This window comes from Coptis chinensis, chromosome 1 (genome assembly GCF_015680905.1).
Source record: "Coptis chinensis isolate HL-2020 chromosome 1, ASM1568090v1, whole genome shotgun sequence".
Lineage (NCBI taxonomy): Eukaryota > Viridiplantae > Streptophyta > Magnoliopsida > Ranunculales > Ranunculaceae > Coptis > Coptis chinensis.
Genome location: NC_141456.1, coordinates 53569160 through 53595291, shown reverse-complemented (window position 1 = coordinate 53595291; position 26132 = coordinate 53569160). Strand labels below are relative to the sequence as shown.

At 39.3% G+C, this 26132-nt stretch overlaps 1 protein-coding gene and 1 pseudogene across 2 annotated transcripts; one reads left to right on the top strand and one right to left on the bottom strand.

Moving 5' to 3' along the window:
* Nucleotides 1–10892: 10892 nt before the first annotated feature.
* On the bottom strand, nucleotides 10893–11837 carry LOC147524542 (uncharacterized; annotated as a pseudogene).
* A 708-nt stretch (nucleotides 11838–12545) lies between these two features.
* On the top strand, nucleotides 12546–16660 carry LOC147524541 (histidine biosynthesis bifunctional protein hisIE, chloroplastic-like). Of its 2 annotated transcripts, XR_015219712.1 has the most exons (8): nucleotides 12546–12748; nucleotides 12881–13063; nucleotides 13748–13993; nucleotides 14083–14178; nucleotides 14303–14454; nucleotides 15085–15349; nucleotides 15926–15987; nucleotides 16066–16660. XR_015219712.1 is itself a non-coding variant. In XM_086603667.1 (6 exons), exons 2-6 carry the CDS (start codon nucleotides 12887–12889, stop codon nucleotides 15278–15280), a joined length of 867 nt encoding a protein of 288 aa, XP_086459793.1. In that variant the 5' UTR covers nucleotides 12546–12748; nucleotides 12881–12886; the 3' UTR covers nucleotides 15281–15609. The 2 variants fall into 2 exon arrangements, 1 of the variants encoding a protein (XP_086459793.1); XM_086603667.1 differs by lacking the exons at nucleotides 15926–15987; nucleotides 16066–16660 and having other exon boundaries at nucleotides 15085–15609.
* Nucleotides 16661–26132: the final 9472 nt, after the last annotated feature.

Genomic DNA, 26132 nt, shown 5'->3' with positions numbered 1-26132 from the left:
AATCTAGAAGGTCATGATTCGCCATGAGAATGGGTGGACGACCTCACATGCTAGTTAGTATTCGGTAGAAATGCCATGAACACTAGGGATTAGAACTCGAATTCTTGCTGTAAGAACGTAAGAATCGAGATACAAGAATCTATACTAGGTTATTAAGTTGGATTCGAGGTGGATTCAATTCCCCTCTAATCCTTTATCTAGATTCAAAAAAACAATCGTATTTCCATAGCATTCGTAGTTAAATTCAACATAATCAATTTCATATTGTATCGTAGTATAACACCCTTCGTAAAGCTCTCATTAGACTTAAGACTGACTAATTAGATTAGAAAACATTCCATGCTAGAGCACTAGGAGTGGAACGAATTTGTTACTCCACTCTATCTCGATAGAATTGAGAGTAGAAACTTTGATAAATATAGACACGCATAAATAGTTTTAGTTTACTTACATTTTGAGTTCATCGTTCATTTCGTAGGTAGACTATTCATTTATATCATTTATCACTTACGCATAATGAAAAGACAACTCATAGCTTTTATTATCTTTTTTAGGTTACAGAACATTTCAGACCACTTATCATAAAAGCTGCATCTTAGCGCCAAAAGGAGTCTTATTAACGCTTATTGTGAAGACTCAAAGCTGCTATGAAAAAGTGCTAAAAAAGTCAAAGTCAAAAGTCAAAAGTCAAAGGTCAATGACTCAAAACTAGAGAACTGAAAATCACGTCCTTAACTCAGAAGACTAGAGATGGATGACCTTGATAGAAAAGAGGACTTGTTCAAAACCTAGATTCATCAATAAAATATGAAAATACAAAAGAAAAAAGCATAAAGCAACACGGTGAGGTGTCTTGATTGTAGAAGGTGAGGGCAAATCAGTTTTTTTTTAAAAGTAAGGGTATAATAACCTAAAAGTAGGAAGAGAGAATGCACCTAAACTTATTCTAGTGTCATGTATGTAGGAGTAGAGTAGGATTTATTTTCAAGTCATTTACATTCAATTTTTTTTTTTTACTTTTTGATCTTCAATTCAATCTTTTTCTTTTCAAGTTTATGTTTCAATCTTCAATCAAAGTTGTTTCTTTTCAAGTTTATGTTTCAATCTTCAATCAAAGTTTTTCATTCATTAATCAATATAAAGTTTGAGTCATTCAAAACAAGTAATGAGTTCTAGTTAAGAATACTATCATTTCTCCTTCACAACTCCCATCAATCCATATTCTAAACAATTTATTGTGAACCTGAACTTCAAATCTTTTGAAAACCTTACTTCCACATTAGTACAACTTCATGGTGCGATAAGCCCAAAGCACTGCTGGCAACTCTTTAACCTAATTTCATTTTGTTTCTTGAAGCTTCTTCTTCAAAGTTGAGAGAATTGTCTTATTGGTTGCTTCTGTTTGTCCATTTGCTTATAGATAATATTGTATGGAGAAATTATGCTGAATTTTTAGGGAGGCGCAAAATTTGTGAATTTCTTCTGCATCAAATTGTTTATCGTTGTCAAAGACGATATTAGCTGGAATTCCAAAGCGACAAACAATGTCTTTCCATATATAAGAAACGTCGTACATCTATTATAGAGATGTTGATAAGTGATTGAGCTTCTACCCATTTAGTGAAATAATCAATCGTAACCAATAAGAATCGTACACTTCCAGGAGCCTTTGGTAGGGGTTCCACAATATCCAAGCCCCATTTCACAAAAGGCCAGGGGCTTAGAATTGGGTGGAGTTCCATTGTTGGAAGTTTACCTATATTTGCATGTTTTTTACATGGTACACATGTTTGGGCAAGTTCTGCTGAGTGTCTTTGCATACTAGGCCACCAGTATCCTTGAGTCATGGCTTTATGTGCAAGAATACGTCCCCCAGAATGGTTTCCATAAAGTCCAGAGTGTATCTCTTCGAGAACTAGATGACCTTGATCTTTAGAAAGACATCTAAAAAGAGGGCTGAAATTGTTTGCCTTCCTATAAAGTAGGATCTTGCCTTTAGAATTTAGAGTTATGACAAATTTCTAGGCATCTCTCTTAATTTTGTAGGAAAGTTAAAAATCCTTAGGTAGAGTTCCATGTTGCAGATATTCTAAATAAATAGGTCTCCAATCATCTGGTGAAGAATCATCGTCGATAGATTGGAGATCCAAATATGGTCCTTTTGGAGAATTATTTGCTTCATGGGACTCATCTTCCATATCAACATTGCTTTGGTCGGCTTCATGTGTGAGTGGAGAATCACTCTCAACATGATGATCAGCCAAAACTTGATGGTCGGCTAAATCTTTTTGAGCTAGCTGCTTCATCTGAGTTAGATTCTGAACTTGTGCTGGCTGATTGAGCTAGCTCTTCTCTCTTTCTTTTCCTTGTTGTTACGGCATTTACTTGCTCGAATTCGAAATTTTGAAATGTCGTCTGGAAATAGCATCGATGAGCAATATATAAGTTTTGAACATGTTCTTCTATAATAGTTATGCTTGGGAAAAGGTTGGAAATCAATATAGATTTTTCATTTATTGTTAACATCAATTGCGGCTGAGAGATATGCCAAGGCATCGGCATGACGATTATCATTGCAATAGCACTGGTGAATTGCAGTGGATTTGAAATGAATAGATAGCTCATGCATTGTTTGGACATATGCATCCATCCTATCATTTCGAGCAACAAAAGATCTGCCAAATTGATTCGTAACAAGCTTTGAGTCAATGAATATCTCGATCTTTGTGGCCCCTAGGTCAAGTGTTGCCCGCATTGCATAAAGAACCGCTTCATATTCAACTTCATTGTTTGATGCGCAAAATCCAAGACGAATAGATTTTTCAATTTTCTCACCATCGGGTTAGATCAAAACACAACTAAGGCCTAAACCTGATTTGTTCTTGGAACCGTCTGTGTGTAGAATCCCTAAAGAAGGGTTGGCACTTGTGGAAGGATCAGCTGATCTTTGTTGTGGATTAAGAGGAACTTCCTCAAACTGCTTTTCCATGGTCGGTATGTCATTAATAGGGAAATCTACCGTAAGTGATGCCAATGCGTGCTCTTTCTCGAATGATCGGGCTTCGTTGATAATTTCGTAAGCACTCAAATATGTTTTCCAATATGCTAATCGGTTCAAATCAACATTTCGAAGAACTTTCCTCAAGGGATATTCAGTGTAAACATTGATGATACACCTTTGGAAATAAGGCTTTAATCTTCATACAGTATGGATAAGTGAGAGAGCTATTTTCTCGATCTTTGAATACCTTTCTTCTAGAGTTGTAAGGGTCTTACTTATTAAGAAAATTGGTTGTTCATTTTCAATGAATAAGACGACACTCACAGCTATTTATGATATTGCCAAATAAATGCCAATTGTTTGTCCGGTGGTCGGACTAGTAAGAATTGGTGATTGTACTAGGTATTCTTTTATTTTCTGAAATGCTACTTCACACTCATTCGTTCATTGTGGAGATCCCTTAATGGCTTGAAAAAAGAGTGGAGCCGATCTGAATACTTTGAGATAAATCTACCCAAAGCAGCTATCCTCCTTATTAGTTACTGGATTTGTTTCTTGCTTTTCGAAGAGGGCATTTCGATAATTGGACAGATTTGGTGCGGATTAGCTTTAATGCCTCGTTTGGTCATAAGATATCCAAGAAATTTACCCGATGCTAACCCAAATGCGCATTTTGATGGATTTAGACGCATTCAAATATGTACAAGCCGATCAAAGAATTTTTGCAAGTGATGAAAGTGTGAAGACTCTTCATGCGACTTGATGATCATACCGTCAATATAAGCTTCTATAAACTTGCCTAAGAAGTTTGAAAATGATGTATTTATGAATTTCTGATATGTTGCCAGTGCATTTTTTAGACCAAAAGACATTACCCTATAGCAAAATAAGCATTGGTATGTTATGAAAGTTGTAAATTCTTGTTCATTTTCGGCTAATGCAATTTGATAAAATCCCATTGAGACATCCATAAAAGAAATTTGATTAAACCCTAAAGTGGCATCAACCATTTCAGAAATATGAGGCAAGGGGTACGGGTGAACATGACATTTTTTATTGGCATCAGTAAAATCAACACAGGTTCTAATTAAGTTTCCCATTTTTCTTAGGGACTACTACTACATTGGATATCCATTTAAGATATAGTACATGCCTAATAAAATTAACACTTAGAAGTTTGTCGATCTCTTATTTCACTTTGAGCTTTCGATCGGGAGCCATTCGGCGAGGCTTTTGACACACTGACTTTTGTGTTAGGTCGATATCTAGCCTGTGACATGCAAGTGAAGGATCAATCCCATGTATTTGTTTGACCGTCCACGCAAACACTGTGCAATTTTTCTTCAAAAGCTCAATGAGTTCATCCTATTCCTTCTTAGAAATTTCTGCAGAAATAAAAGTGGTTTCTTCTTCCTTGTTGCCGATCTGTACTTTAGGAACTTGTCGATTGTCGAGGGCCCACCCAAACGCTGCTCCATAGTGTTTACCCGACCAATGGAATGTTGTAATTGTTATTTAACCCCATCGACATTTAGGATGGTGTTGCATTTGACCTCTGAATCTTTATAATCTTCGAGCATAGACTCATAACACTTCAGAGCTGCTATCTGATCACTTCGACCTTACCTTCACACCAGAACTTGATAGCCTAATAGAAAGTAGAAACGACAACTCCCATTAAGTGAATCCAATCTCTTCCCATAATGACATTGTAGGAAGAGTTACAATCCATGAGAAGAAAATCAATTGTAACTTCCTTGTTCATTAATGTCACCAGAAGAGAGCATCTACCAATTGATTTTGTTGTTATCTCATCAAAGCCAGTGATAGGATTTGGATTGGGAACTATCATTTTCTCGGGGAGATTGAGTCTTTTGTAACATCTCTTGTAGATCACATTTACCGAACTACCTGTATCAATCATGATTTTCTACACATGATGAATTCCAACAAAACCTTGTATCACAACAACATCATAATGAGGATAGTGCACTCCTATCAGATCATTGTCAGTCTGACAGAGAGGTCCTTCCTCATACGTCTCAGTACCCATACCATGGAGAAAATCATATCCACTATAAACATAGTGGTGACTGAGATTGGTGATCGTAGAGTGATTGAAATTCTTGCACTGGGTGTTAGACATTGAATCAACTCTGGCATGACAAACTTTGATTACATTTTGTGCGGTCATGACTAAAGCTTGTTTTGCTTGACCTAGCACGTAATCTTGGAGCATACCCTTCTCGATCAAACCTTGGATTCTACCCCTTAGAGATCGGCATTGTTCAATTTCATGACCGGAATCATCGTGGAACTTGCACCACAATGATTTTTCATATGTAGCCTTAGAATATTCGAAGAGAGGAAAAGGTGGAGATAAGATATTCTTTCCCTTAATCTTCTCATAGATAATAACATATACTTCTCATTGAGGGGGGTAAACTTTATTAACTCAAGAAGTTTCTTTTGGCCTTGTTGTGGCCTACCATCACCCTCGGACTTTTGATCGGTAGTCTGTTGATACTTCAGTTTTTGACTCTGTTCCTGCGGCTTGCTTATTCGATCTCTATCTCGTGCCTATGCGTCCTCTTCAACTCGAATAAACTGTTGAGTTCGAGCAAAAAATTCATAACGAGTTGTTAGGATGTCTTTTACTATAGAGTTGTAAATGTCATCCCTATCATAATTAATATCTTCCTTGAAAGCATAAATGACAAGAATATCAGATGCATCAGGAATCTCAACAGCTGCTTTCCAAAATCTCGCAACAAACTTACTGAGTTTTTTCGTCTTTTTGTTGTTTAATACTGAAGAGAGAATCAATATTCTTCGGTTCTTTCCAGTTGTGATAAAAATGCTCGGCAAACTTGTAAGCAAGATCTGTAAAATTATGGATGAATCTTTCTGGAAGCATGTTAAACCATCTCATCAACTCAATTCCAATGAGTGTGGACTATAATAACTTGCAAATAATAGTGATGTAGAACATTAGTATATTGCTGTCATATTATGGGCATGAGCCCCTTAGTTGAGTCCAAGCCCATTCGAGTCCATTAGTTAATTGGAGACATGTCGTGTTCCTATTGGTTTATGCTTTCTAGGTTTACTTTAAATAACGGGCTTGTAGTTAGGATTTCAGTAGTTGTGTTTATGTGTGTGATTTGTGATTGAGAGATTCAATAAAAGAATGATTTTTAGGTCGTCTTTTAATTGTGTTTCAATTAAAGTGTAGATTCAATTAAACTGAAGCTTCCGCCAGTAAGATCTACATTAAATAGCATCGTCCAAAGTCCATAAGATCATCTTGTTTTTATAATTAGCAAGATGCATCAAAGGATCTCCATCAATCTCATCATACTTCTCGAATTTCGGCTGCTTGAAGTCCTTGTGATGAACGATTGTTTGGATTCGGAGAGAGAAAGGAGAATCAAAACGTACCACTCTTTATAGCGAGATTTCAAATTTTGTTTTCTCATGACTCCTTATCATTAACAGCCTTTAGTATCATCTCATGGTGATGTCGTTCAGAAAATAGAATATTCTCTCGACGATGGTCATGGCCGAACTGTGGACATTTTGCCCAAGAGTTTTTCAGAGGAGGTGGAGTGAGTTCTCTTCGAGCCATACATGCAGGTGAAGGTGACCGAGCCAACAGTGGAGACCGGTTCCTTCGTCTCCTATGGTGAACATCGGGAGAATACGGATAGAGTGATGGACTATCACAACCCTTTTCTTGACATGTTGCAAGTGAGTCTACATCTCCCCAACTACTATTGTCAACATATTTTGGTCGACGATGAGCTCTTGGATTGGGACTACGACTTGAGCGATTAGGATGTGAACTAGAACTGCTTGGTGAATAGTGTTGTTGTCGAGATCGGTGCATACTACTATTACGGCAAGGACTTGTAGTGGCTTGCCTACCCATCCTAGAGCTTGAGGTAAGAACTTCATTAGTTCTCCGTGGGTCAACTAGTCTACCTTGCCGACTTATATGGATGTTTGGCCGATCTCCCTTAGTATGGTTTGAATCGCCTAAACCTGTTTTCTTCATGAGATCTTTCGTGAGTTGGTGATTCCTCACAGGGTGGTCGGTATCAAGGTCGGCAGAGGAGTTTGTGGATTTGCTCACAATTACACTAGAAAGTGTTGGCTTTTTGCGTTGCACATGTTGTTTGCGTGAAGCCTTTCGTAAGCGACTCACAGTTTCTCTTAGTGTGGGAGTTTGTGCTTGTAGTCTTTGACAGAGATGCATCAGAATTTAGATGATCCCAAACAATTTTTGGAATTTTAGATGTTTGGGTCGTTAATCAAGAAGTCGACACATCTATTTCTTTAGATTTTTGTTATTGTTCCGAATTGTCGAAGACAACGATCGACCTGAGTTGTTGGATTTGCAATATGAATGCATACCCTCTCAGTCGCAGATGGCTGAGAACCATCGAACTTGGAAAGTGAATTCTCATTCGTAGAAATTGAGTGTTGAACTTAAGCAGCAAGAGGAAAATTTTCACTGTTGTTTGTTTTTCGTGAAGCCATTGACGTAACTTTTTTGTGGTTGAGGGTAGGAGCACAGACGACGCCAAATATGTTTCGGCAAGATTTGCCAAAACACACTAGTTGAGGGGTTGAAAGTGTTCTTTTTGGAGATTGAAAAGGAGATCGTCTTGGAGAAAGATGAGACTGGACTTCGGTTTTGAAGTTGCCTACGTACCTAAATATTTTGTTTGGGATCAAATCTCGATGGCGTAGTTCTTGAGAATGACGAGTGTTGGGTTTTATAGAATCATGATCAGTTACTTCCTTGTCTCCAGTAATCCAATCATGGGATCAACTTGGATAACAACTGGAGAACTGTCACAAGATCGTAGTGTTGTGAATTATTCGAACGATCTTGAATGTGGATGAAGTTGTGGAAGTTGTTTGATATGTGCGTAATTGATATATATTTTATGTGTAGGTAGGTAGGCTTTGAGCTTAGGCTCTAAGCATGGGCACTGAGTGTGGGCTTGTATTGAATTGGGCTTTTATTGGGCCACATTTGTAGGGCGTGGCAGGAACAAATACCATATAATTATGAGTGGCTCCAATTTTGATTTAGCCTCAAAAAACCACCTGACAAAGATAATACATGCCAATCCTCTCTTTTTGGTGCCATTCTAGATGCTATTTGGTTGGCCAAGAATAACAAAAGGTTCAATAATATTATGCCTAACTAGTCAACAAGTTGTTTTAATTTGATGCATGCTTACAATATATGCAGAGACTAGAATGTAGCCTTTTCTACAGAGGTGGAAACTTATGTTGTTGTTATAACATTAGAGGACTCTCAGCCCTCTACTGAAGATGTTGAATCTCACCACCTCCTGGATGGTGTAAGATTAATTTTGATGCTAGATTTCAGAAATGATACCCTTATACTTACATAGTTGTTTGCTTACACAGCTGTGTAATTGGCAGGAACAATGAAGGGGAGTTTCTAACTGGTAAAGTCAGCAAGGTTAAAGCTTCTACACCTGGTAAAGTAAAAAAACACCTAACAATGTATGAAATTCCATTTAGACCCTTAGAGACCATTACTCTATTTTACTCTTTAATTTATAGGCAAATTTGGCAATTCATATAAATGGGTATGCTTAAGCCCTTAAAGAAAGGGGACATTTCAGTTTTACCAAGGAGCCGTTTGGAAACCATTATGAGAATCCATTTTAGGGTCAATAGTTGATTATGATTCTCATAATCGATTTTGGATATAAAAAAATGTGTTTGGTAAAAATATTTGGAAACCATTATCTCATTCTTAAAATGAGATAATCTATTAAAACATAAACAAAAAAAACTAGCTTACATAATGAGAAACAAAAATTGTAGAGCTTTTCTCTTGCCTTATTTCATTCTCTCTTTTTTTTTTTTTTTTGGCAATTTTCTATTTCCATTTTAGTTTTAGTAAGTAAATCAAAAACTCATTTGAGTTTGGTTGTTTGGTATCATTTATTTGATAATGGCTTATGTCAAAATCATTTAAGTAAGAATTCGTTTTAAAAGCAAAACTCATTATACTTAAAATAGTTGCCAAACGGCCCACAAAGAGAACCAAGACTACATAGTACCTTTTTATTCAAATTCCAGGGTGAGGCAGGTACCCCGGGCCCCTGGCTCTGCCACTGTCAGCAGCACTAGACTGAAGTCTGCATTGATCAATGACTTTAGCTCCCAACTGAGAAGTTTGTAGGCTAGATGCGACCAGAAACAACATGGAGAGGTTTCTTATCATCAATAACAACTTTCAAAGCAATATTGTTTGACAAGGGACGCTCACGTGACAAAGCAACAACAAGAGATCCTAAGTTCTTGAGAACATTAGAAGGTTTCCGACTAAGAATAGATGAGGCCATTTTGTAATAAGTTTAATTGCAACCTTACCAAAAACTTAATCCAGTTGGTATTGGCTCTCTGTGCCCACCACAATTTTTCGTCATACCAAAAATTTGCTAGTGACTAAACTCAAAATTTGCTAGTGACTAAACATGGAGAAGTTTGCTAGTGACTAAACTCGAAATTGGTCTAATTAAAATAAGGCTAAAATCAGTGTTATTAGATCCGGTCCGAGTACTGACCTGGTAAATGTATTGGGTCATTAGTCCAACCAGTGGGTTACTGCACAACAATTATAATGTATATCTATTTTTTTTTTTTTATTATTATTATTATTTTTTATTGAAAACTCAATGTAGTGTGGTAATGTAGTGTGGTGGGGATTAGGCCTCGTTATTTTTGAGAACTTAGGTTCGAACCAACCCCCCTATTTTTTAGCTTTGAAAAGAAATCTATTTGAGTGTATTAAGTACTAATAAATTAATATTAGTAAATAATAAATCATATTCTCAACACAAACAATAAAGTTTGGCTTGTTGGTAACTTGGTATAAGTTGTTATGTGAGTTTATAAGTTCGTCAAAACCGGCCGAGTCTATCCGGTTTGACTAAAAACCGGACGGTTTAAATAGGTTCGTGCTGGGTTGATTGCATGAACGATCTAACCTCTAACTCAACCCGGTTACCGAGTCAACTCGCAGGTCCGGGTCTGATAACACAGGCTAAAATAAACTAAAATAAAATCTGATAGCTGGACATACCGAAAAAAAAAATGTATTTTTTGATTTCCCTATTTGTCCAGTGAGCCTCGCAGCCAACGGTTTTGGCCCAAACGAGATCTCTCTCCAGCTTCTCATTGTGCAAAGGAACTCGAATAATCCATGGTAAGTTATTGTTCTCCTTCATTCCCACTTTGTTTTATTGGTTACTTCTGCTGCGATTTTTAATTTGAATGGACGCGCATGAAAATCTTTAAGCTCAATCTTATTTACTTAGCTTTGTTTACTGTAATAATAAACTCTCAAAGCAATAGTTATATTTTTTTGGGTAATTTTGACTTAACCCCCCACAGATGGGTAGCGGTTTGACTAAACCTCCCATTTTTAAAATCATTTGAGTTTGCCCCCCACTCCGTCAATTTTGTGTGTAATAGACGTTAGTATTTTAGCTATTGACCATTTTACCCTTATGAAATAGATGTTGCATTGCCCCCCACATTAACACGTTAAACCTAGCTTTGCGAAAACCCCCCAAACGTTGCCATTATTTAATTCTTGCACTCTCTCTCTCTCTCTCGTATTTTACCTATTGACCATTTTGCCCTTTCTGACAAAATAAGGTTTTTTTTTTTTCCCTTCCTTTAATTAAAACAAATTAAGAGGTTTACTATTAGTTAGTGTAAACCCCCCAAACGTCAATATGATATTTGCATAAACCCCCCAATTTTTTAGTTAACAGTAAACAAGAAGAAGAAATCTCACGATTGGGACATATTTGTTCAGTTTCCAAAGTTCTCACAATTGGAAGGATACTGAGCTCTCGTGAACATGATGAAGAAATATTTTCATGGCTTCATCGTGGGACCAAAAGATATGGCGATTCTGCAGGAGCATGAAATAACACTCTTGCCTTCAATCCTCAAGCATGAGCTTGGGGCCCTTCTTTTGCAACTATCTGTTTGAGCACCATTTGATTGAAGTATTGCTAAATTTGTCGCCACCACCACACACACCCCGACATTGCAATTTGGTTTTGACAACATCCAATGGAGTGGTAACGCACTAGCCAAAGCACCGACCACTCCACCGTTAGATGAACCAAGATTTGTTCTTCACTTTCGCATTCTCTAACGATATCTCACTCAAAACCTTCTTCATCGCTTCGTAAGTAGCAAAGTGCACAGCCGTAAAAGGCGCATTCATCACAACCGTAATTCTATACGAAGCATAAAAAGCTCTAAACCCCTATTCCTTCAACATCTTTGTCACACAATCCTTAACTCCACTATAAGGACTCTTCTTTAATTGCAACATCTTTGTTTCACCACATCCAATGGAGTCAATACTACATCACTTGCAGTCATCGCGAGCACGCCTGATGCTGTGATGTGGGCTAACGGGTGGTGTCTTAGCTTATTTCTGCCTAGTTTTTCTTTAGATACTTCGTAAACCGTGAAATAAAACGGCGTGAGCTAAATCGGCACCTAGACCAATAGCACTTATGCCACAATAAAAGCCTAATGGACCTTCTTTTCGCATAATTGAGGTAAAAACTTTACCAGTATTGTGGCGGTGGGCAGATGATGAGGCGGTGGAAGTGGTGCCGAACATTTGCATATGGATTTTGAGAGTGTCAACTGGGAACATTGCCATGTGTTCAACCATGTCTACAACTGAGCTCGCCAACATGAATTTCCAAAAGCCCATCCCGTCATCATGGGCGGAATGGTTGCCCGTCATTACCATTCGATCAGCATCCATACAATGTTGTGTCTTGTTGTTTAATTTGATAAGTTTGCCGAAGTAGATCTAATTAAATAGGAAGCCCAACACTGAAATTATCAAATTGTCATTCAACATTAAATAAATCATAATCTAGTACTGATTTTGGATAGCATGGCAGGAGCATTTAGTGGGGTACTATACTTGCGAGGTTAGCAACACAAATCAACGATCTCAGGTTCTATTATCATATTTCATCTTCTTCTTTACATTATTCTTCTTCGTTTACGGTTAACTAAAAAATTGGGGGGTTTATGCAAATAGCATATTGACGTTTGGGGGGTTTACACTAACTAATAGTAAACCTCTTAATTTGTTTTAACGAAAAAAAAAAAAAAAAAAAAAAAAAAAAAAAAACCCTTAATTTGTCAGAAAGGACAAAATGGTCAATAGGTAAAATACGAGAGAGAGAGAGTGCAAGAATTAAATAATGGCAACGTTTGGGGGGTTTTCGCAAAGCTAGGTTTAACGTGTTAATGTGGGGGGCAATGCAACATCTATTTCATAAGGGTAAAATGGTCAATAGCTAAAATACCAACGTCTTACACACAAAATTGACGGAATGGGGGGCAAACTCAAATGATTTTAAAAATGGGGGTTTAGTCAAACCGCTACCCATCTGTGGGGGGTTAAGTCAAAATTACCCTATTTTTTTTCCCTTTCCTTCTTTTTGATAGAACCTGCTCTATTCATCTTCTTAGCCACCAACTATTCATCTTCTTAGCCACCAATTCATCAAAACAGATATTGGTAGAAACTGCATGTGCAATCGTGCCCAACTGCACACCAGTATACTAGTTATTTCAAAACTAATATTAAGTCCCTACTGATTTGGCAACAAGTACATACAGTCATAGAGAGCTGCCACTGTATGTTTCTCTAACTTGAAAATCACACTACTAAATGTCCTTTTGTCTTAGATAGTTTGTTATATGGGTTTCCTCATTATTGGATTTTCGCATTATCATCATTCGTTTAATTTAATTTGGGTTACTCACCAGGAAATAATGTCAATTTCACTTTTCATTGGTTCATCATCAATTGGTAGCAGTAATTCCTTAAAGTTTCTCTCTCCAGCTTCCAAGACTTGTTCATTTCCACCTTCTTCTACTAGTATTACCTTTCACCGAAAAAAGGTGTCTCAACGAAGCCTTGTTATCAAAGCTTCAGATTCCGATAAAAAGGTACCCCCGATATATATTTGTATTAAATCAGTTATGTGAATGTGTGTAAATGTAAGTATCCCTTACAATTGTTCAAGGAACCGGACATAGTCCAGGTGTTTATTGTAGACTTGTCTACAGAATAATAGGGACCTTTACATGTCTGGCAAAGAAATAAAGAGAAGGAAAACTGACGGGTGATTTCATCTGTAAGTTGTACTTATCTTTTCGCGTTTGTTGTTGTACACTAATCTTATTTTTGTGATTTGGTGAGACATCAAAGACGCTACATGTATTTAGTTTTTCGTAGAGGAAAAGTATGGCCTAACTAAAGAAAACCGTGACTTAGTTTTCTTTTTCATGTGCACAAGAAACTGTGATCTCTACTATACAATCATGAAACATCAATTAAATTGTAGGTTCATTTTACTTGTGTGGCAAAGAAAGGTAGAGAAGGATTGTTGATGGACAAATATCATTTTTATTTTGAATACATGGTGTCAATTGTTACCATTAGCCTTTATATCATGATTTGGTGAGTTACATGCAGTTTCCATATCTATATGTATTCTTATTTTATTGGAGTAGATCCCCTTGTATAGTTTAGAGTTGTGGACTCATTGACTTTTCTTTTTATCCTTTTCCTTTCAGTTTGGATATTTGTATATGAGATGGTCTATTGTTTCTTGCCGGGGATAATTTTAGGTGGAATTATTGTTGGATAGCATCAAATGGGACAACAAAGGTTTGGCAGTGGCGATTGCTCAGAATGTGGACACTGGAGCCATCTTAATGCAAGGGTTTGCAAACAGAGAGGCACTTGCTGCCACCATTTCATCTCATAAAGCAACATTTTATAGCCGTTCGCGATCATCATTGTGGACAAAGGGGGAGACGTCAAAAAACTTTATTTATGTCATTGACATCTTTCTTGACTGTGACCGTGATTCTGTAAGCTTCTTTGGACTTGATCATTGTGACTTGTGCTTACCTGAGACTGTCAGATTTACCATCTGTTAATATGATAATAATGTTTTCAGATAATATATCTTGGCAAGCCTGATGGTCCTACTTGCCACACTGGATCGGAGACTTGCTACTATGTTTCGGTCAATGATTATCTTAAAGGCTCCGAGGTTAAGAAATGTTGATACCTTATTTTCTTATTTTATATACCTTTCTTTTAGCCAATTTGAGGTGTAATAACCTGAATCTCTTGAGGAGAGTTTAATTCATGTGGTTTATGATTAATAAATGTAGGTAAAAGAAAATACGTTGGCATTAACAACTTTATACTCGTTAGAGTCCACAATCTCTCAGCGGCAAACAGAATTAGGAGCCATAGAAAATGGGAAACCATCATGGACAAAGCGGCTATTGCTAGACCAGAAGTTGTTGTGCTCCAAAATTCGGTATCTCAAATGTTTTATATACACATATGTTTAGTTTTGCATTATTCTCAGGGGCAACTGTTTTCTAGCTTCATTTTACACTCTGCCAGCTTCATGCTGGGCTGTAACATTATATTGCACACACGACTGGATGGAAAATCCCTCCTCAAGTCAAAATCTGTTCTTTTCACGTGCTAGCATATATGGCTGGCTGACGGCACTTCTGTCTTTATAATGATCTGGAATGTTTTCTTGTTCAACTTTCATCTGATTTGCTTTGCTAAAACCCTTGTATCTGATGTTTTCTGTAGTTTCTTTGGTGCTTTAATTAGATATTCAATCTTATTTTACTTGGAGAGAGAATAATTTAAAAACTCTAATATCTAGTTTCATCTCTTCTTTTTTGGGGTTGAGATGTGAAGTACTAATTACTAAAGCAGGGAAGATGCTGTTCCATCTAAACCTACTCCAATGGTACTTGTAGGTGGTTCATATTGTACTTGCCACCAAAAAAACTGTTCTGTTTCCAGATTATAAAACCCTAACAGCAAGCTCAAACTTGGATTTATATTGAGATGTTATTTATTTCCTATTGGCACAAACATAAGATTCTTATGGTTGTATATTCTATTTTGAAACCCACTTGTGTAGAGAAGAAGCAGACGAGTTATGTCGGACATTGGAGGAGAACAAGAATAAATCCCGTGCTGCTGCAGAGGCCGCGGATGTGTTGTTTCATTGCATGGTTTTACTGAAAAATAAAGATGTGACGCTGGAGGAGGTCCTCCAAGTCCTTAGACAGAGATTCTCCCGGTCAGGTATTGAGGAAAAGAACAGTCGCCGATGACATGGCCAAGACCTGAGTAGCAACCCAATGGAAATCTCCAGTGGTTTATTCAATTTTGTTACTAAACAGGTGAGAACAGTGGAGTCAATGCGTATTGATTTTCATAGAATGACTCTGGCCAGTGAGCAAATCCAAGCTTTTTGGTCGAAGGTGTCGTTCTTTTTCATGTTTTCGAATCACTCTTTTCAGTGGTGGATTACTGGATTAGAAGTGTTCCCGTACTTTATGAAATCTAAGATACTATTATAGTGGCGGAATGTAGCTTCATATGATCTTAGATTTTGTAGTTTCACTTGATCGGTGTTTTTATCATTATCTCATGTTTGGCACGAACTCTTGTTGTATTGGTAGTTGACGAGGTATTAGAGACTTGATAAAAGTATGGACTCAATACTGAAGGGGTTGCTTAGTATTGTGCAAATTTTAGTAAAAGTTTGCTGGTGAGGATAGATTTATATTATGGCTGGGTTAAGGGCTAGGTGGTCCAGCCACTGCGAAGGTCTCCCAAATAGGAAGCAAGTACAATCTCGATCTCATTTGATGGGGATGCAAAGTGTTTACTGAAAATCTCTTATCTCATTAGTACTGAATGGTTCCCTTCTTTGGTTTAAATCACTTGATCAATCTTTCTGACTGTCTGTGCAGACTTGAGTCCAGTACTTTTGTTTCCCCCGCACTTCATTTTGTTTTGCTTGACAACAAAGCAGGTGAATTGTGTATAATTTTCATGTGTGTAAGCAACACCATAGGCCTTTCTTTAAAATTATTTTGTATGCTCCATTCAGGTATCGTCAAGATTGAGATCTTGTTATTGGTAAACAAAACTGGAGTCTTGCTCGCAGAGAACAAGTGATTTTCAGGATTACATGATCGATCATGTTATACGAATCTATTGTGTGAATCTATTGTGTGAAAAAGAATCTTTTCCTTCATCCAGTCCTTAGAAACTTGCACAGGGGATGTATGAAGCTCGAAATTCTATCAAGCCAAGCTTCCTGTCCGGTGTAACTGTGCAAGTGCTGTGGGAAGACAATTTAGTGAACCAACATGGTAAAACCCATCCATATAGGATGGGGTAAAAGATCTGTCAGGCCGGGCGAAATTGCAAGGTGTAGAGGCCCAATTGTGACCTGTAAGCTTCTCAAACCCTCCTTGAAAACTAGAGACGACATAAAACCCTTGTTCTCTGCTTCAGCACCGTTGTTCAACTAATGATTCCATAACAGAGATATATATATATATTTTTTTTTTAAAAAAAAGAAAACCATTCTGCATGAACGTACTGTCTATTTGTGCAGTATTGGTATTTTGCTAGACCTGAAAACGTAAGCACATGCTTGGGAACTGTTGGAAGAGCTGGAAACCTTGCGCTTGCTAAAACAGTGTTTTGCTTCTGACAGTATATTTAGGTTTAGCATAGTTGATGATTAACTTGTTAAATTCTGGGAATATTGTGGTCGGTTTTGAAAACCATAGTACAAAATATCCCGATTCTGAATCTATCCATTTTTAAAAAATATATAAAATATCAGGGTTAAGAGATATAGTTCAGACTAATTTGTTAAAATCCAAAATTTGTATTTTGACAATTTTATTTAATATTTACTTATATTTTAAATAAATATAAATAATGCCTTATATCAAGCTCGAGTGCTTTACTATGCGTCTGTGCCTAGGGTGAGTGGCATGTGTATTGTTTCTTATGATGCTCACTCTCGATCTCATGGTGAACTTCCCTAGCTTGCGAACTCCCGTGTATCACCACCCAAATGGGAAAAATCTGAGTAGAGATAATATTAACTTGGTCTTACGGTTCAAAGAAAATGATAAACATCAAAAAGTTTTACGAGCACTAATTGCGAGAGGAATAAAATGGTATTCCCTTTCTGTAGTAGACAACTACAGATACCCGGTTCTAATGGGCTCTTGAGAAACAAGGAACTGTGAAACGGTACCTATTGACACCTCTAAATCCGGTACCTTAATATTAATCACAATTATTCGAGAGTACTCATTATTCGAAGCCATCACAACACTTTTTATATTCATGCAAATATTCTTGATAGTACACAATACAGTGAGAACGTACAGCTTGTTGAATGCAGCTTTCTTTATGGCTCTGCATATTCATATATCATAACAAACATAACAAACATAACATATATAGAAGTAAATATAGAACTATAGATCACAACAGATATATTTTCTTTCTCTTACTGAGAAACAAGTTTATTTCAATCGCAATTGTAAGATGTTGTTCTCCATTTCCTATGACTCCCTTATGGGGCATAGCCATGAGCCCATGATTTAAATTGCTATCACGCCAGACATTTTGGCCAGGACTCAAGCATGACCTCCTCCTCCTCCTCCCCCACTACCCCCACCCCCACCATATCCACCTGCATGTTCTCCTCCAGCTCCATATCCAGCACCACCACCTTCGCCACTTCCACCTCCATAGCCAGCTCCATGTTCCCCTCCAGCACCATAGCCACCGCCGCCGCCACCACCACTACCTCCACCGCCACCACCAGCAGCCCCACCTCCAGCACCATGACCAGCACCGCTGCCACTACCGTATCCACTACCATGGGCTCCTCCAGCCCCATAACCAGCACCTCCACCTCCTCCACCACCACCACCGCCACCCCCACCCCCACCACCTGCTCCACCAGCGCCATAGCCACCACCGGCTCCTTCTCCACCTCCACTACCATATCCAGCAGCTCCATGCTCCCCTAGTCCGGTAACACTATTTTCACCTCCAACTCCATAGCCTCCCTTAATGCCAGCACCTACTTCAAGAGTGAGGAGTGGTCTAGTGGCTGAACACATGGTTATGCCAACTAACACAAAGAAAACAATGCCAACAATAATGGTATGTGAAGCCATGGGAATATAAGACGTAAGTTTATTTTTCACTCACACAACCATGCAATGTAAGGGAAAGAAAGGTGTGTATATATAGAGATTATGAGGGGAAGGGGACCCAGAGTGCCAAAACGAACTTTATTTAGTGCTTTAGCGGCTGAGAGTCTTTGCCTAGTTTTTCAAGCTATGGGTCCCATAGCATGTTCCTAAACACACATGAACGGGCACACGCTAGTAAACTTGATCGTCACTGAGAGCTAGTGGGATTTTGCTGTAGTCCAATAAGATTCTCTCTCCTTCAACGTCTTCAACGTACATTAAGCTAACCCCATTATTTTCCCTACGTCTCAGTGATGGATTCCGACTCATTAGGAACTTGTAGCCTTTCACACATAAACTACTACATATCTGGATGAGTCATTTAACCAAATCTATTGATGATTAGTGTTGTGTTAGAGTATTGTATGTAGTTTGATAAATCATGTTTATCTAGGTGTAAAGGTTATATTTGGTTAACCTTACATATGTAGTCAATTTTCGAAGAGAAAGGTGTTTGTGGGATTGAATTGACCGAGTTTGTTTGGACGAACTACCTACGTATCAAGTTCTTTCTGCTGGGGGAGACTTGAATCAGATCAGACGTAGTTCCTCCTCTTCTTTATATAGGCAAAGGTGACCGCGCTTCCTCCTCTCTCGCGTCAGGTCAAGTTCTGGACTTGATGACATTTAATGAACCATGAAGGCATCTTGCAGTGGAGTAATGGCAAGCGTAGCTGAAGCTCTGGTCTTGATAATGCCAGCTGCAACATACGTTACTAGCCGTTGGGGTGCTGGCTAGAGTTAGCGTTCTAGAAGCTTGACGTTCTGGACACGGGTGCTCTGGGAGAAGGACATTCGGGGTGCTGAGGAGGTTGCTTAATCTGTATGAACTGGTTATCAGCGACCTAGACGTGTGGATGAGTGTGATCCTCCTGGTGTGCTGGACACGTGGCTAATATTCAATGGAAGTGTATATTACTCCCTCACACAGCCCCCTCTCAGCAGGTCGTTAAGTACTGGATAGCGATCTAGTGAGAGATTTAAGTTGGCACGTGGGACGGTTGATTTGAAGGGTCGCAAGCTAACCGCCTCGTTTTGTGGAACGACGTGGCACGTTAAGGTTGAATACATGATTGTGTTTCTTTGGGAAATGGACCAGTGGCTTGCAATATACGCCTGGAGATCTGAGGAGTTTCTCATTGCATCCTTTGAGTTCAAGAGGCTAAGGTTAGTTTCTACCATTTTCCTTTGCGCTTTTCTTTCTTTTGATTCTTGTTTTCGGTTGGGTTTGTTAGGTTTAGTTGTAGTTACTTGTTGTCGTGAACTTGTATTAGAAGAGGAAGTATGTCTGATTCAGATGATACTCGATCTGATGAGATTTGAGAGATTTTATTGAGTGAGGAAATTGAAGATGTTGGTTCTGACTCTGTGGTCGCTATGGCGAGCAGTTCTAGTAATAGGTTTTCATCATCCTCTAGTGGTTTACCGCCTAGGGTATTAGATAAGCGTGCTGCTAAAGCTTTTATAGAGTTAAGGGAATCTTATGATATACATGTAAGCGACCTGGAGATACACGAACTTGGGGAGGATGCAGACATGTTTAGCAACAGTTACATACCGCTAAGTTTTGGGGTAGTTTTCTGTGAGGTGCAATTACGAGCTGGTATGAGGATACCGTTCTCGAAACTTACTTGCAGTTTTTTGAACTTTTGTAAGAAAGCGTCATGCTAGTTCGTTGGCAATACCTGGCGGTTGGTTAAAGTTTTCGATATGTTGAACGATATCGGGGAGTACCATATTGAAGTTGTTGATATTTTTTAGCACTTCACTGTGAAGCGATCTCGTGCCAATAATTTCAGTTTGCAGACGCTAACGGGGAAGTCGAGCGTTCTGGATGGTGTGAGCAACAAGCTTTGGGAAAGAAGGTCGTTGTTGTTAATTGTAAATTATTGTGCTAGTGGGTTTGCAGTTCATACTAGGGTTTGCAATTTTGCTGATATGTTTTTGTGTCTTTTGTTGTATATTGAGCAATATTTGTTTGTTGGAACTGGTTATTTTGCAAAGATCGTTATTACAAGTTGTACTAACCGGGGAGTGATCGAAAGGTTCGCTAAGTTTATTCGAGCTAAGAAGCAAAAGAAACTGCTTGAGGTAGCGGCTTTCTTTGTGGAAAGGGGAAGTCGTAGGATAAGGCTAAAGTAGAGGAGTCAAAAGGAAAGAGGGTCAGGTCGATAGTGCGTCGTCTAGCGAGTTTTTCATGGAGAGGGAAGATAGTGGCGTTATAACTATGGATGCTAGGAACATGAGCCGGAGTGGGCCGATGAGGCCTGTAGGTGGTGGTGGGACCTCTGGGGTGATGGTGGTGTGACCAATCGTTCTGGTGGGAAGGGTCACCACGCTGGTTCTGATCCTACTCCTAGGAGGTGTGTGCCAGTTCTGGTGGATGTAGAGGAGCTTAGTGTTCCAGTTCGTGAATCTGGAAGCTTGTTAAAGAGAAAAGCTGGTGCTGGAGGGCATAATGAGGGGGGATTCGAGTCATTGCTTTTTTGATAAACCGACTGGGCGAATTGAGGGTGGTTCGAGTTCCCAGGGGAGGTCGTTCCAGAGGGTGTATTTGAGAGGTGTGGATCTGAACTCCCTCGAAAAGGAGAAAAACAATTTTGCTGTTGTTGTTCTTCCCCCTGCTGGTAGAGGCAAAGAAAAAGCTCCGAGTAAGGGAGGTGCCAAGACTGGTTCTGGCAAGGGAAAGGGTTATGCCCTTGAGAAGGGAGTCTCCTATGTCAATCCTAAAATTGGTGAGACTCAGTACGAGTTGAGCTCTGACTGTAGCTTCCAATCGGCTCCTATAGTGAGCTGCTTACTAGATAGCATTGCTCTCGATGGAGATCAGCAGAACCTGGACGCCATGGGAGACCTTGCCGCGAATGTGAGGGCAATGAACCTTGGGTATTGTTTGGTAAGTGTTTGTGTGATTTGGCTTTTTGCGGTGTGTAGGTAGAATGATGTATTGATGTGTGAGTGTACTGTTGTTTTGTAGGTACTATCTGGATACCAGAAACTAAAAGAGCTGGCCATGATCGCTGATGCTGAAAAGAGTGAACGAGAGAAGATGAAAGAAGAACTGGAGAACGTTCGTACCATTCAAGTATCTCTCCAAGCTAGTTTTGAATAATTGAAGAAGCAGTACGATCAGGTCGCTTTAGAGAAAATGGTCTTGGCAGGGGCGCTGGAGGAAGCGAATGATGAGGTGGCATTGTACACTGGGTAATGCGTCTGAGTAAAGCAACAATCGCAGCCAAAGGCGAAATGACGCCTATGAGACTCTTTTTGAGAGGCGAATCGAAAAAGATTACAACGAAATGGGAGCGTAAATATCTTGCTTTACAGGAGGAACCAGAACTTGGGGCTCAAGGTGCAATAGTGACAGACGCACCTGGAGATGCTAGTACCATTCTTCCTGTATCTGAAGGTATTGCTCTTGTGAATGACTCTGTCTCAAATCTAGCCTTAGATGCAGCTGCTTTGGAGGTCGCACTGGAGCCCCTAGCCACTGAGAATTTGTCGAATGTTTCTTGAATCTTGTCAGCTTTAAGTAAGTGTTCTCTTGAAAGTCTGTTCGTCTTTGTTTTGTTTTTGGTTGTCTTGATATAATAGAGTTGGTTTCTTGGGCTTGCCTGGGCAGTTCGTCTTTTATGTTAGCAATGGCTTGGCCCACATACATTAAGAGCTGTTAACCTAGGTCGACCTAGGCAATTCGCCTTTACTTTTTGCTGTAATTTTGGTATTTGGACAAGATGGTTTCCACATAAGTGGCAGGTCGGTAGTTGTAAAGAACTGGTTTCCTGAGTATGCTCAGGCAGTTCGTATTTTGCACTTATGAAATGCATGTTTGCTTTGAAGTATTAGCTTTCTTTTATCTGAATGCTTGGTGCATGTTATCTTGACATCTAAGTATAAATTAGACCTATAGATGTATATCCTGTTGTCTAGGAAGACTTAGAATGCCATAAAGCATTTGAGCTCGATTGAGCGTACTGCTCAGGAGAGCGTTTCGAGTGTGCCAGGGAATTTTCTGAACTAAGTTGATCCTAGAGTTGTAGGTCTACAACGAGTGAGAAGTGTTGGAGCTATGAAGCCCTTGAGCTCGAGTGAGTGTTTAGCTTAAGTAAGCGTGGTGTTCTTAGAGAACGTTTTACACTGAGTTGACCTTAGAAGCATAGGTCTCCAACTAGTGTGAATTGTGTGAGCTATGTAGCCTTGAGCTCGATTGAACGTTTGATCATAGAGAACGTTTGAGCTATGGAGAGCATTTAAGTTTGTTTGAATGTGTTGCTCTTAGAGAGCGTTCTACACTGAGTTGACTCTAGAAGTGTAGGTATCCAACTAGTGAGAAATGTTAAGGCTAAGTAGCATGTGAGCTATGTAGCCCTGAGCTCGAGTGAGCGTTTTATTGTGTTGAACGTTTAAGCTCCGAAAAATGTTTAAGTTCAAATAATCGTTTGGCTCTTAGAGAGTGTTCTGTACTGAGTCGGTCCTAGAAGTATAGGTCCCAAACTAGTGAGAAGTGGTGGTGCTATGTAGCCCTGAGCTCGAGTGAGCGTTTTAGCATGGAGAACGTTTGAGCTTTTGAGAGCGTTTTAGTTCAAGTTAGCGTTTTGCTCTTAGAGAGTGAGTTGTGCGTCTATTTAATAACATTGAGAGATTGTAGTGCATTGATGCAAAATAAAAACTATGTGTATAATGTTAAGAGTAAGAACTCATGGAAATGAAATTTTTTATTGATAAAATTTCTTTAACAAGAAAGTATTCCAAAGACGTGGTAAATCTTGTCCATCTTGGGTTTTGATCCAATATGCTCCATTGCCAACAACTCGTTCCACTATGTAAGGGCTATCCCATGTTGGTGCTAGTTTCGAGTCATCCTTAGTCTTATTCAAGACTAGGTCACCAGGTTGGAAACTTCGAAGGTTAACTCGCTTGCTGTATGTCTTCCTCAAAGTTTGGTGGTAGGATGCCACTTGAATAGCTGCTAGGTCACGTCGCTCTTCAAGTAAGTCGACTTCTTGAGCAAGAATGGAATCGTTCTGACCAGATTCGACGATCTCAGATCGAGTCGTTATAACTGTTAGCTTTGTAGGAATGACGGCCTCGGTACCGTAACATAGTGAGAATAGTGACTCGCTTGTACTAGAACGAGTTGTCATTCTATGAGCCCATAGGATGTTTTCTAGCTGCGTTGGCCATTGACTCTTGTTCTTTTCAATCTTCTTCTTTAAGTTATCTAGGATTGCTTTGTTACTAGCTTCTGCTTGACCATTGCTTTGAGCATACTGGGGAATGGAGAATGCGTGAACGATCTTCCATTTAGCCAAGAATTCCTTAACTATTTTTCCCTTGAACTGAGAGCCATTATCCATTACCAGTGTGTGGGGGAGGCCAAATCTGGTAATGATGTTGGTCAAAATGAAGTTTTTGACATTAGATTCCTTGACATGAACCAAGGGGATCGCTTCCACCCATTTGGTGAAGTAATCTATCGGAGCTAGGACAAACCGGAAGCTTGTGCTTTTCTATGGAATGAATGGACTCATGATGTCCAAACCCCATATGTGAAATGGCCATGGACTAGCAATGTTGATGAGTTCTCGAGCTTGTTGGATGATGTTGTGGCCAAATGTTTGGCACTTAATGCATTTGAGTACATACTTCTTGGCATCGATTTACATTCTTGGCCAGAAGTATGCTTATGAGATCGCTTTGTGAGCCAGAGAGTGACCTCCTATGTGGTTTCCGCATTCTTCCTCGTGGATTTCTGCAAAAATCATCTGACCCTGTTCTGGGTCCTCCTGTAGATTTTCTGAAAAGTTTGTCGTTTACTAGGCAGTAGTGACCTAACTAGTATTGAACCTGTCTGGCTTTTATGCGATCTGTTGGTACTTTGCCTAGCTGGATATAATCTATGATAGGATGCATCCATGTTTGACTCATCTGAGTGTCAGAGAATGGGTATAGGTTGCTGATTTCTAGGACATGCTCATTTTGGTAAGCAGATCTATCAATGACTTCGATAAGTAGTTTCTTAGGGTCACAATTCGGTGTTTGGGTCGCAAGGTACACCAAGCTATCAGCGTGGCGATTCTCTTCCCATAGGAAATAGTGTATTATGACTTTCTGGAAAGAACACAATAATTTATTTACAACTTGAAGGTACTTAGAAAAGTTACATTCATTAGTGGTATACTCGTTGGCGACCTGGCGAACGAGCAGCTGTGAGTCGCTAAAGACCTTGAGCTCCTAAACATTGAGCTCTAATGCCATGTGAAGTCCCATGATCAGGGCATCATACTCAGCTTCATTGTTGGAGATCGCGAAATTGATGTGAACTAATTTTTCCACCATAGAACCATCTGATGATGCTAGGACTACTCTGACTCCGCTGCCACCTGGATTGCTAGCTCTATCTACATAGAGTGACCATACCGATGGGTCGTGTTGCTTAGAGGGTGGGGTGTTGTCCTCTGGTTCCCAATTCAGGTCGTCAATTGGGAAATCTGCTAAGAAATCAGCAATGACTTGACCCTTTTGAGAGGTTCTTAGGGTGAATTCAATGTGGTGTTCACTGAGTTCTTTTACCCATACGACCATGCGAGTTGTCTTGTTAAATTTAAGAAGGATCTTCTTTAGTGGCAGGTCGGTGAGCACTTTGATTTGATGTGCTTGGAAGTAGGGCATGAATTTTCTTGCTGAATAAAGTAATGCCAGCACTGCCTTTTCAATGTGGGAGTAGTTCTTCTCAGCTAGCAAAAATGTCTTGCTTGTGAAGTAGATCGGTTTCTCTGCATTCTGTTCCTCTTTGAAGAGAACTGAACTAATAGCGAAGTCAGACACAACTAAGTATAGCCCCAGCGTTTCACCATCAATTGGTTTGGCCAATACAGGTGGTGTTGACAAGTAGTCCTTGAGAGTGGAGAACACTTGGTGGCATTGCTACTTCCATGAGAACTGTTCACCTTTCTTGAGAATTTGTAGGAAAGGTCGACATTTGTCTGATGCTCTCGATATGAATCAGTTTAGAGCTGCCACTATTCTTGACAGTTTTTGTATCTGCTTCTTTGTTTTTGGATCGGGCATGTCCAAGAACCCTTGAATCTGATCAGGGGTTGCTTCTATCTCACGTTGTGAGACCTGATACCCCAGAAATTTCCCAGGGGACGCTCCAAAGAGGCATTTCTAAGGGTTAAGCTTCATCTGAGTTTGCCGAAGTCTGGAGAATGCTTTTGTGAGGTGATCTAAGTGATCTCCAGCTTTCTTGCTTTTGATGACCATGTCATCTATGTATACTTCCATGGTGTCACCTAACTTGTCTTGGAACATATCGGTGACGATTCGCTGGTAGGTCGCTCCAGCGTTCTTGAGGCCGAATGGGAGGACGTTAAGTTGTAATAGTAAATCCCCTGCTTTGTTACGAATGAAGTTTTCTCTTGGTCTTCTTCTGCTAGTGGGATTTGGTTGTAGCCACTATAGGCATCCATGAATGACAAGAGCTCGTGGCCACAGGTCTGGTCCACAAGTCGGCCGATTCTTGGTAAGAGAAAGCTATCCTTAGGAGTTTCCTGATTTAGGTTGGTAAATACCACGCAAAGGCGAATTGTGCCATTTTTTTTGGGACTGCTACTACCCATTCAGTGTAATCGACCTTCCTAATGAAGCCAACTTTTTTGAGATTTTCGACCTCTCCATTAATTGCTTTTTGGAACTTAAAGGATAGCTTTCGAGGTTGTTGGCGAACTGGTTTAGCATAGCATTTGGGTTAACATTTAACTTGTGGCATGCAATATTGGGATCAATTCCAGGCACATCGATGTATGACCAAGCAAAAATATCTTTATTTAATGATAAAAAGCTTACAAGTTATGCCTTGAGAGTAGGATCAAGGTTAGCT